Source organism: Balaenoptera musculus, chromosome 4 (assembly GCF_009873245.2).
Source record: "Balaenoptera musculus isolate JJ_BM4_2016_0621 chromosome 4, mBalMus1.pri.v3, whole genome shotgun sequence".
In the NCBI taxonomy this organism is placed as follows: Eukaryota; Metazoa; Chordata; class Mammalia; order Artiodactyla; family Balaenopteridae; genus Balaenoptera; species Balaenoptera musculus.
This window is the reverse complement of record NC_045788.1, coordinates 78,940,292-78,952,815: the sequence shown is the minus strand read 5'-3', so window position 1 is coordinate 78,952,815 and position 12,524 is coordinate 78,940,292. Positions and strand designations below refer to the sequence as shown.

The 12,524-nt window shown below is 36.6% G+C and overlaps 1 protein-coding gene across 5 annotated transcripts in view; it reads right to left on the bottom strand.

The window, feature by feature from the left end:
• The window catches only part of GSK3B (glycogen synthase kinase 3 beta), a 196,354-nt gene that overhangs the window by 93,571 nt on the left and 90,259 nt on the right, over positions 1-12,524 (bottom strand). For all 5 annotated transcript variants that reach the window (XM_036851749.1, XM_036851750.1, XM_036851753.1 and 2 more), the window contains exon 3: positions 4,353-4,436. In XM_036851749.1, the coding sequence (XP_036707644.1) occupies positions 4,353-4,436 (84 nt within the window). The remainder of the gene's footprint in view (positions 1-4,352; positions 4,437-12,524) is intronic.

Below are 12,524 nucleotides of genomic sequence, written 5' to 3'. Positions count from 1 at the left end.
GAGTTAATAAAATCTATTGGTTAACCTGGAGTATACTAATTGACTGCATAATGCTCCAGTTACTACAGCAAATACTAATAATTCCAACCAGAAGACTAATGACTAGGACTAATTTGGTCACATTTCTAGTCCCTGTCCTGACTAATTCCTCCTTCTTCTAGCTACACTGGCTACTCTCTTCCACAATTATAGGCTGAAAGCTGATTATGTATAATTCCTAAAGAAAAACCGTCTTTAAAATGGCAGGGTGGAGCACAATAAAGAGAAGGTCACCCAAATAGGTATAACCATTCAGTCCAACTGTGGTCAGTGGAAATATTTGTCAAATATTACAGCGGTCCTACTTGAACCCAGAGCTGGAAAATGCTTATGGACAAAAATTATGATGAGACTTTTGGGTAGCTTAGCTACAATTCTAAAATTAAAAATAACAATAGGGGAACAGTTAAGAGTATTATGTAGTACAAAAACCCAGTGGAATATTACAGAACCAATAACTAAAAATATTATGAGGCAAAAAGGGAAAGTTTTTATGAGATTTTGAATACTTAACAAGGTTAAAAATAGTTATTCATACAACTATGTAGAACATGAACATATAGAATAAGATACGTAGTACTGAAGTCAAAAGCCAGGATAGTGAGTGAAAATTTTTCCTTTTTTAAAAATTTCCCAAAAAGGAGTAATAGAGGCTCAGAGAGAAGACATACCAAGAGAGAGAATGAGGAAGGCTCAGGACAGATGGAAATCCACACAAAAATGTAGAAAGGATCAAATATTCAAAGAGAGTAGGATGGGTAGAAACCCAACGAATGAGGGATACAGAAACCCAGAGGAAGAGGTTGAAAAGAAGTAGCCAACAGAGAGAGAAACAGATGGACAGACACCAGAGTTAAAGAGGAAAAAGAAATATGAGGGGGTGCCACAGACCAAGAGAGTGGGACAGAAACCCAGAGACAGAAAGAGACAAAGAGCCCAGAGTGAAAGGGCCAGAAACCCAGAATGTGGACAGAGACTGAAGGAAAAGGAGATAAAAAGCTTAGAAGAAGAGAGTGATTGAAAATCATAGAGAAGAAAGAGAATCAGAGATGATGAAGATGATGAGAGGATTACAAAATATTCCCATTTATATTTAAACATATCCACAGAAACTGACAAGAATTTCATGCCTATAATGATGAAACACTGAAATCTTCTCTTTCTCATCCTCACAATGCCATCAACTCATTGTAATTGCCTCCTCACACCTCCTTTAGGCTCATGTTCTTACCAGAGATCTCCTGCTCAGAGCTTCCCCTAAGCGATCTGAAACCCCAAAAGAAACTCTTCACAGAGCTTCAAACCCCAGTCTCTTCAAAGAGGGTTCTTTTCACTGCCTTGCCCTAGACAAAACCTGGATCCAACCCAAAGGCACTGGATTCCTTGCACCTCTCTCAAATGAAGACTGCTCTCAACCCTCAACATATTCTAGGACAAGAGAGCAATACTGATAAACTGCTCTTTGCTCAAACAACATCACCTCTCCCTTCTTCCTGACTCCTAAGAGCTCTACAACATGACTACACACCCTATCTACCCAACCTTGTCAATGTCATCTCTCCACTTAAGAGTCCCACCACCACCACCTAGAAGTCTTACACGTATATGTCTACTGGGTATCTCTATTTGCATATCCCAGAGGCATTTCAAACTACTAGTTTATTATTTCCTCCCCCTAAACTCTTCTAATATATATACATAGGCATATATAATGCTCTTCACAAGACATTTAGATCCCTTTCTAAACAGCAGCTCTGAGTTCACTCTCAGTAACCTACTCTTGGAGAGTTAGAACTAACAAACCTGAGCTCTCATACCTAGAGCAGAATCCATCTTCTCATATGAGAAATATTAGTTTACTACCTGGTCTCTTGAGTGATGTTAGTCCTGCCAGAACAATTCAGAAGCAAGGAAGTGAAGATCATGAGTAGGGGAAGAAGAAATTATCATTTTGGTGGCTGGAAGATTATGGAAGTTCCTTAACCTATACACTTCTGCATATCTTTAGAAAGCCTTCCCTTTTTTGACAACGGAGGATCATTATTTTCAGCAACACATCACAACTTTTCTTCCTTTCTTTCTGTTCTCTTAATGGAGCTATCCAAAATTAAAAGGGGTCTTTTTTCACTTTGGAAAACTTACAACACTCAAGAGAAAGTTCTGAGATAAATGAAATATTAGAAAGTATATGTATTTCTTTTTTATAATAGAGAGAAGTGCATTGTCCTTCCGATTATCTTCCCTTAATGACTTCTCAGTTGCTCTTTATCTGCAAAACCATTTAAGATAAATAAGCAGCTCTGAATAGCAGCAGGGAGGAAATCATCCTCTGGGGTACACAGGTAACAGTCAGTCCATTGTCACTCCTTCCGAAGGATTAAGTAAGGGTAAGGGCAGATTGTGATGGGGGCTTCCACCAAACCAAAACCAGACAGGTAAGCCTTTAGGTGCTACCACAAAAGGTAGCCTTGAAAAGGTTTGTTCAAAAGGTTTGTGCTTCCCTTTCTGCTCTTTATCTTCGTAAGAATTAAATGAGTTAGTATTTGTAAAGCACTAAAACAGTGCCTGGCATACAGGAAAAGCTATATACATACATACACATATATATATATATTTTTTTTTCTTTTCCACTATGGTTTATTACAGGATATTGGATATAGTTCCCTGAGCTATACAATACGACCTTGTTGTTTATCCAGGGAAAGCTATATAAATTAAGTAATCAAGAGAAGATGTTTAAGGGGCTTTGTAGGGAGGCCTTTGCAAATGAATCCACATGCAATTCAGTGGTTCATGGAACAAATAGTTCTGACCTTTATTTTCCTCCCTGGGGTATTATAATGTCTAGCATCTAATAACAAAACCCATAGGGATGCGAAATTCCATGATAAGAGTGCTGTGAACACAACAGATGCTCCATAATTTTATTTGGGAAGGGATAGGAAAAAGTAAAGACATGTCAAAACAGGTAAGATCAAAGACATAACAGGCAGTTTGCTACGTTAAAAAAAAAAAAAAAAAAAAGGAGCATGAACCAAATAATGGGCTTTAGGAACAAAAGAGCTCAAATATTTGAGGGTTTATGGTCCTTAATACAAGCAGAGGCCATCATTTAAACTTAAAAAAATAAAATTAAAAAAAACACCTAAGAAATGAGAGTCACTAAAGGGCCAATTTGCTAATTACGGTTGTTAAAACATTAGCTATCACACACACACACAGGCGCGCGCGCAACAACTATATATCTGTAGGCATGTATATCATAATTCTGGCTTAATACATAGGTATTTTCCCATATTACAGGCTCTGTCATGAAAAAAGAATTTCTAAGAAAATAATCTCAATAAAATTTAATGGAAAATGATTAAATGGTACACTGGGAAATATGTGAGTAAAAAGAACTGGGCTAGAAATCAAGAGGTATTATGGATCTAAGGGCTTTGGGACAGTATAAGCATGGTATGTGAGGTCCAAAAATATCAAATGAACTTATCCAAAGTAATGTTTATTTAGCCAAAAAGATGAAGTGTTTATTACTTGCCCTCCCCCTTACCCCAAACCAGTGAAGGAAGACTGAATCTGGGAAGAAGGAACAGTGAACAGACAGAAAGAAAAAGACCATGGTAAAACAGAAGAAACTGATTTTCTATGCTTCCAACTCCAGTGAGTACAATGACATTAACCGTTGCATCTTCTAAAGAGAAAGACCAAGGGGGTCGGGGTAGGGGGCAAGGGGGATTCAAAGCATGAAATCTTCTTTAATTATCCTTTGCTTTCACAGAATTAAATGTGATCATAAATAGTGATCACTTATTAAGAAGTTCTGTAATATTATATCTTTCCCAACTTTTTCCCTAGCCAAGGATAGGTTAAACTTGCTTCCCAATGTTTCTCATTCTGGTCCTACCAAAGTCCTCCTGCTTCCCCTTCCCCTCCAACACTTCCACTTAACAATATGACTTCATTTTCCTCCCTCCAATAAACAGGTGAACTATCATGGGGCTCCAGGAGCACATAAGGAACACAAAAGGTTTTAAAATGTATACAAATTTGCTTTAGAACTGAAGACAAGTGTTTTAAAAAGAAGAAAATTCTTAAAAATTAACCCCCTCTATCGTTTCATTAACATTTTCCTGATATAACTAATGATATTCAATAATCATATCTTGAGGTCAGAATCACTAGGGCCTGTGTTTTGGAATACTTCCATTCAATGAGCAAAGCTGTTTCAAGGGGAGGGGGGGATATGGACTATTTCTAGAAGAATAACGAGTCTATCACAATATTCAGTATCAACGTTCTACAAGACTTACCTTTTCACCACTTGAGTAGAAGAAATAACGCAATCGGACTATGTTACAGTGATCTAGCTTTCTCATGATTTGGAGCTCTCGGTTCTGAAAAGGAAACACATGAAAATATTTTTTAAAGGATAACTGCTATTCATATTGACTAAGATGCTTCTGAAATAACATTAAGCACTACAAAGAGCAGGCTACAGATATGTTACTAAAAAGTATCATCTATAGACCAGTCTGTGAACTATTTATTACTGTTCTGCAATAAGATAAATATAGAAATTGAGAATAAGTGTTCAGACTCTTTTATTGCAACTTGAAAGAATAATTTTATATCTATGAATCTTATAATTAAAAGTGGGGCCTATATTTTGTATTTTCTTAAAATTCACTTTTCTCATAATTCATTTTTATTGTATTTTATAAAAAATCAGTCTTCAATGAATTGGAAATTTTTAAAACCAGTACCTCACTACAAATAGCTTGAGAAGCACTGGTCTACAGTATGTAAGAGATATCTGAAAGAAGCTATTATTACTATAATTTTTGCAACTATAATAAAAATCAAACTTCTCACCAAACAAATAAATTTGGGTGCAAAGAAAACTCTCACAAACCCTATTATTTTCCAAGATACAGTGAAAAATCTGAGAGTTAGCCCCATTAGAAGGGCTCAGTTGCCAGAGTTAAAATATGACATGCTGGAAATTGTACAGTCCTGGTAAATTTATAGATCCCACAGATAATATTCCCTTTGGGGAGTTTCAAAATTATGCTTCAAGAAAATAAAACATTAAATAGTATGACAACTTCCTAACACCATGAATTTTGCAGTAATAAATTTGAAGAGTACATATATATTAACAACAATTCCAACCATTGTACTTAGCTGTCAGAAATCCAGTTAATAAAGTCCAAATTATATAACACAGAGAAAGAATACCAAAATGTCTGTTAAGCGGACAGAAAACATACAATTTCAATTACAATGGTGATTTAGAAGAGCTAGAAACATAAAGTACATACCTGGGAATTTGGAAGGTAAATGATGTTATGGTTAGAAAACAAGGCCAAAATATAGAGGGGTGGGGGGTGTACTGCGGACACAGAGCCTAATAAGCAGAACTGTCCTAGAGCAGAGTGGGCTCCAGTTCTTGGAAGATGGTAGCAGAAATAAGCAAATGTTCCTCCTCCTCTAGAAACTTCCGATAGACTCTATGATGGTTCTAGCATGTCCTCTAAAAGGAAATAGGAAACTCAAGATGACTCTCCTTCTGTCCCTGTAAACTGACTGTGAGAGCTGGGCTTATGTACACAGCGATATTGAAAATCCTTTTATAAAATATCAATCTTTCACTCCATTACTTGTTATAAAATGTTTATAGCTGAAGCAATAAACAGAAACTTAAGACAGTACAGTATACTTGCTTTAACAAAAATAGTAACTTGTATCAGACTCTGAGTTTTGACTGTTACAGAGAAGGACACAGAAAATCTTACAAATTTCAAAACTTTCCATTTCTTCCAAATTGAAGCCATTTCTGAAGTATGGCTATACTTTGCCAATTCACATCTAGGTAGCTAGTTTTGTGGGAGAACTGCTAGTAAGCTAAGACTCACTCCTCTCAGACATTAAGATTGTTTTTAACATAGACAGTCATGTTAAAATAAGCTATTTTTCCGGACTCATTAACCAAGGTAACAGAGAACTATTAAATTCCCAGATAACAGAAGTTGTGTTAAGGTTATGCATATGATCTTTTATCAAAAAGAATGCATAAGTGAAGCAAGTACAAGGACCGAAATATTCATCTAGGGACTTCCCTGGTGGCACAGTGATTAAGAATCCGCCTGCCAATGCAGGGGACACGGGTTCGATTCCTGGTCCGGGAAGATCCCACATGCCAGGGAGCAACTAAGCCCGTGTGCCACAACTACTGAAGCCCGCGCACCTAGAGCCCGTGCTCCGCAATGAGAAGCCACCGCAATGAGAAGCCCACGCACCGCACCGAAAAGTAGCCCCCGCTCACCGCAACTAGAGAAAGCTCGTGCACAGCAATGAAGACCCAATGCAGCCAAAAATAAATAAATAAATGTATAAATAAATAAATGAATAAAAATTTTAAAATATGATACAAATGAACTTAAAAAAATATTCATCTACCCTTACTTCCTGTTCATATTCTATTATTTTTGAAAGGAGGCTTAAATTTTCTCATTTTGAAATTCCCCAGGACTTCCCTGGTGGCTCAGTGGTTAAGAATCCGCCTGTCAATGCAGGGGACACGGGTTTGAGCCCCGGTTCAGGAAGATCCCACATGCTGCAGAGCAACTAAGCCCCTCCACCACAACTACTGAGCCTGCGCTCTGGAGCCCGTGAGCCACAACTACTAACCCTACGTGCCGCAACTACAGAAGCCCGCATGCCTAGAGCCCGTGCCCCGCAACAAGAGAAGCCACTGCAATGAGAAGCCCGCATACCACAATGAAGAGTAGCCCCCACTCGCCACAACTAGCGAAAGCCAGTGCACAGCAGCGAAAGACCCAACACAGCCAAAAAAAAAAAAAAATTTCCCCAAAAGATCCAGAATATAAATTTCATAGAGCAATATTTTAGATTATTAATCAAGCCAATACTAGACAAAGTTCATGTCTGAGATGCATTTAATACACAACTATCCCAAGCCTAACCATTTTTACTGAGTCATTCTTTATTAGTACACTAATGACATACTAATTCTACAGAAAAAAAATTGTTATTCTACAAATATAGTGCGCCTATTCTGTGCCAGGCATCATTTACAGTATTAAGGATATGGCAGTGAACAAGACGAACAAAGTTCTTATCCTCATGAAACTTTCAGTCTATGGAGGACAGGGAGGAATAAACAATATATTTTCATGTAAAGTAAGAGGACAGATCATGATAGAGAGAAAGGGCTATTATTTTAGATACGGAAGTCGGAGTAGACCTCACAAAGAAGGTAAGATCTGAACATAAATCTGAATGATATAAAAATGAGAACCATGTGAGGATATGGGGGAAGAGCACTACAGTTACAGGGAACTCCAAATATAAATGCCTAGAGGTGGGCTTGGCATATTCAAAAATAGCTAGAAGAATAATGTGATTGCAACATGTTGAGTAAAGGAAGAGGCGGGAGACAAGTACAGAGACAGGCAGGCAGTATGTCATATAAACTCTCATTAATAATGGTGAGAAACTGAATTTCACACTAAATGTAAAGGAAAGCCAATGAGGCCAAGAAAATGACATAATCAGACTTACTTTTTTAAATGATCATTCCAAAAACTAAAAATAAATTTGGGGGAGAAAGTGGATCAAGAGTTCTGTTTGAAATCCTTATTAGACAACCAAGTGAAAATACTGAGGCTCAAGGTAGAAGTTGGGGCTGGAAATATATGTCTGGGAGTCATCCGCATAAAGGGGACTCAAAGCAAGGGGACCTAATAATATCACCTAGGGAAGAAGTTTAGAAAAATACATATATATATTCATATATCTATATCTGTCTATCTGTATATCCGTCTATCTATCTACCTATCTACCTACCTATCCATCCATCCGTCCATCTGTCTGTCCATCCACAGGTATAAAAAGCAGTAAATCAAGTGAAGTAATCGGTGAAGTAGGATGAAAAGCAAGAGAGATTACCTTAGAAGCCAAGTAAAATACGTTTTCAGAAAAAGGCCCTGACCATTTATATCAAAAGCTGCTGAAAGGCTGATTAAGATGAAAATAGAAGACAACTGGATATGGCAAATGCAGGATGTTAGTGACTCTTACAAGAGTGATTTCAGTGGTGACAAAAGTCTGCCTAGAGTGAAATAAATTGGGGTTGGGAGACAAGAGAAAGAACTAAGAAGTCAGAAAGTTCAAAAAGAAATGAGATTTTCAGCTCTAGCGGAATGAAGAGATCAGCAAATTCACTCCCCCAAAACACCTGTAAAAAGAACTGCATTGTAGAAAACAATCATTTCAGGGCTCAGGAAATCAACCAAAAGCAACAACAAATCAAAAAGCATTTATTCAAGAAACACTGCTAGATATTGGAGTTATGACAGTGGGGGCTGGTGACCTTCTTGCTAGGGAATACTACCTTCCCCCACAATCACCTCCCAGCTCAGCCCACAGCTCTGCTACCCTGAGGATGCAACACCAGGTGGGGAAAATGACAGACTGGCAGAACACTAAGAAATATAACAGGGAGATCCTGAAAATGGAGAGGCTAAATAAGTTCTGCACATACCCTTCGGCTGATTTAGAGGCTGTGCACATATGCATGGGAGATCCAAGAAGGCCTTGGAGAAAGTAAAAGCTGAGGCTGACTTAAAAACTGCCTGAATTTTTAATGTACAGAACCCGTGTACAGAAGCATCCAAAAAATGATGGAAACTTTATAAACTCAAAATGTTGCGACATAATCTCTAACCAATAACTGGCTGACCACTAAGCCATGCAGACAAAGAGTAACTCCTAAGAAATAAGGAGAAAAAATTAAAATTAGAATAAAAATTTAACACAGAATTCAGGGGCTTCAAACTGGGGAGGAGAAAGATTCTATAGATTAGTTGCAGATAAGTTACAAAAAAAAGAAAAAGAAAGAAAACCCCCAAAACAAGTTTCAGGGGGAATAAAAAAAAAAATTTAACAGAATCCAGAGTTGCTACAATATATTATCCAAAATTTCCAACCGTCCAAGAAAATTGTGAGACCTGAAAACAACAGGAAAAGTTGACCTACACTCAGGTAAAAAAGAAAAGGAGCCAGCAGAAACTGACTCTGGGTAGACACAGCTATTGGATTTAGCAGATGAGAATACAAAGCAGCTATTATGTTCAAAGAATGTTAAGCTTCTTAACACTGGCCTTGGCAATGATTTTTTAGATTTGACACCAAAAGCAAAAGCAACAAAAACAAAAATAAACAAGTGGGACTACCTCAAATTAAAAACCTCTGCACAGCAAACTATCAACAAAATGAAAAGACAACCTATGGAATGGGATAAAATATTTGCAAATCATATATTAGATAAGGGGTTAATATCCAAAATATATAGAATTCATACAACTCAACAGCAAAATAAAGAACAAAACAAAACAAACCTCAAATAATCTGATTTAAAAATGGGCAAAGGACCTGAATAGGCATTTTTCCAAAGAAGACATACAGATGGCCAACAAGTACATGAAAAGATGCTCAAGATCACTAATCATCAGGGAATGCAAATCAAAACCACACCTGTTAGAATGGATATTATCAAAAAGGCAAGAAATAACCAGTGTTTGTGAGGATGCAGAGAAACGGAACCTGGGAAATGTACACTGGTGCAGCCACTATGGAAAATAATAGTACACTGGTGGATGTACTACTGGTGGAAATGTACATTGATGCAGCCACTATGGAAAATAGTATGGAGGTTCCTCAAAATATTAAAAATAGAACTATCTGAGGAGCTTTTTATGGAAGTGTTACCATTTTTTTTTTTTTATTTATTTTTGGTTGCGTTGAGTCTTCGTTTCTGTGCGAGGGCTTTCTCTAGTTGCAGCAAGTGGGGGCCACTCTTCATCGCGGTGCGCGGGCTTCTCGCTATCGTGGCCTCTCTTGTTGCGGAGCACAGGCTCCAGACGCGCAGGCTCAGTAATTGTGGCTCACGGGCCTAGCTGCTCCATGGCATGTGGGATCTTCCCAAACCAGGGCTTGAACCCATGTCCCCTGCATTGACAGGCAGATTCTCAACCACTGCGCCACCAGGGAAGCCTGGAAATGTTACCATTTTGACCTCTATTATTTCAGTATATCATTGTAATGAATAAAGAGTTAAAAGCAGAAAGAAAAAAAAAAGAACTATCAAAAGATCCAGCAATTCCACTTCTGGGTATATATCCAAAGAAAATGAAATGACTATCTCAAAGAGATACCTGTACTGCCATGTTCACTGCAGTATTATTTACAACAGCCAAGACATGGAAACAATAAGTGTCCATCAACAGTTGAATGGATAAAGAAAATGTGTGTGTGTGTGTGTGTGTGAGAGAGAGAGAGAGAGAGAGAGAGAGAACATTATGCTAAGTGAAATAAGTCAGACGGAGAAAAGACAAACACTGTATGATAACACATGTGGAATCTAAAAAAGCCCAACTCATTCAAGTGGACTAGAAAGGTGGCTACCAGAGGCTGGAGGTTGGGGGAAAGGGGGAGCTGGTCAAAGAATATAAACTTCAAATTATAACATAAACAAGTTCTGAGAATTTCATATACAGTATGATGACTATAATTAATAACACTGTATTGTATATCTGAAAGTTGCTGAGAGAGTAGACCTTAAATGTTCTCACTACAAAAAAGAAATAGTAATTACAAGCCGTGACATGTTAGCAGATGCTATGATGGTAATCATTTTGCTATATATAACTGCATGAAATCAAAATGTTGTACCTTAAACTTACACAATATTATACATCAACTGTATCTCAATAAAGCTGAAAAAAAATTTAATATATACTAAATTAATATGTTCAAAGAATTAAGGGAAATTATATTTTAAAAATTAAAGAAAAATATGACGACAACTACACAAGTAGAAAACTTCAATAAAGAAATATTAACATTTAAAACCTGGAAATACTAGAGATGAAAAGTGTAACAACATAAGTAAAAGATTCACTATGGGTTCAAGATAAGATTTGAGGTGACATTTTAAAAAAAATCTGTGAACTTGAAAACAGAGAATTAGAAATTATTCAATTGAAAACCCAAAGAGAAAAAATAAGACAGCAGAAAAATGAACAGGGCCTCAGAGACCTGCTGTAGGATAATGTCACACCTACCAAACAACTAGAAATATGTATAAAGGCAATCAGAAAAAAGACCTACCAATATATGGATAAAGGCAACATCAGAAAAGAGGAAAAAGGAGAAAAAATATATTTGAAGAAGTAATTGCTGAAAACTTCCCAAATTTGATGAAAAACACTAATCTACTGAACCATAAAGCTTAATGAACCCCCAACAGGATAAACACAAAAAGATCCACACAGAGGCACAGCACTTTTGAACTGAAGCCACAAAAGAAGAATAATGAAAGCAGTAACAGAAAAATGATTCATCATATACACAGGGAAAACAATATAATTAACAGCTGACTAATCATCAAACTAATGGAGGCTAGAAAGCAATTAAAAAAATTCAAAATGCTGAAAGATAAAAAACAAATAAACCCTGTCAACCAAGAATGCTATATACAGAAAAATTATTCTTCAAACAGGAAAGGAAAAATAAAAACATCCTCAGATTTTTTTTTTTTAAATGGTGAAATTCTATGGCAGAAGGCCTGTCTTTAAAAAATACTAAAGCAAGTGTCTCAGGCTGAAAGGAAATGACACCAGAAGGTAATTCAAATACACAAGGAGAAATAAGACCACTACAAATGGTAAATGTAAATGGGAAAATAGAAAAAACTACATGTTTTCTTTTCTTAATTTCATCGACATAAACTGTATAAAGCAATTATGATAACAGTGTGTTAGTAGGCTTATAACAGAAATAGATATAATACATATGACAATAATAGCAGGAAGGAGAGAGGAGAAAATGAAGGTATTTTGGAAAAACTGTGCTATATTTTACTGGAATTAAGTCAGTAACTAAACTGAAGCAGACTGTGATAAACTGAAATGCACATTATAATTCCTAAAGCAGCCACTAAGAAAATAATTTTTTTAATATTAAAAATCAACACTGGACCTAAAATGGTACACTAAAAAACTTGTTCAACACAAAGGGAGGCAATAAATGAGAACAGAGGAACAAAAACAACACGAGAGATATAGAAAACAAAGAGCAACATGCAGGGGTAAATCTAGCCATATGAAAAACTATGTAAAATGTGATTAAGCATATAGTCAAAGGCAAAGATTGTCAGACTGAAGAAGAAAGCAAGCTCCAACTATATTCTTTCTACAATAGGCACGCTTTAGATTCAGATTCAAAGACATAATAACTTGAGCATAAAATGATGGAAAAAGATATGCCATGAAAATAGCAACAAAAGAGATCTGCATGGCAATGTTATTAGCAAAGTAAATTTTAAGGGAGATAGAAATATTCCCATTTCCTACCAGATAAAGTCTAAATCACTTCATAATCTCGTCCCTATTTATCAA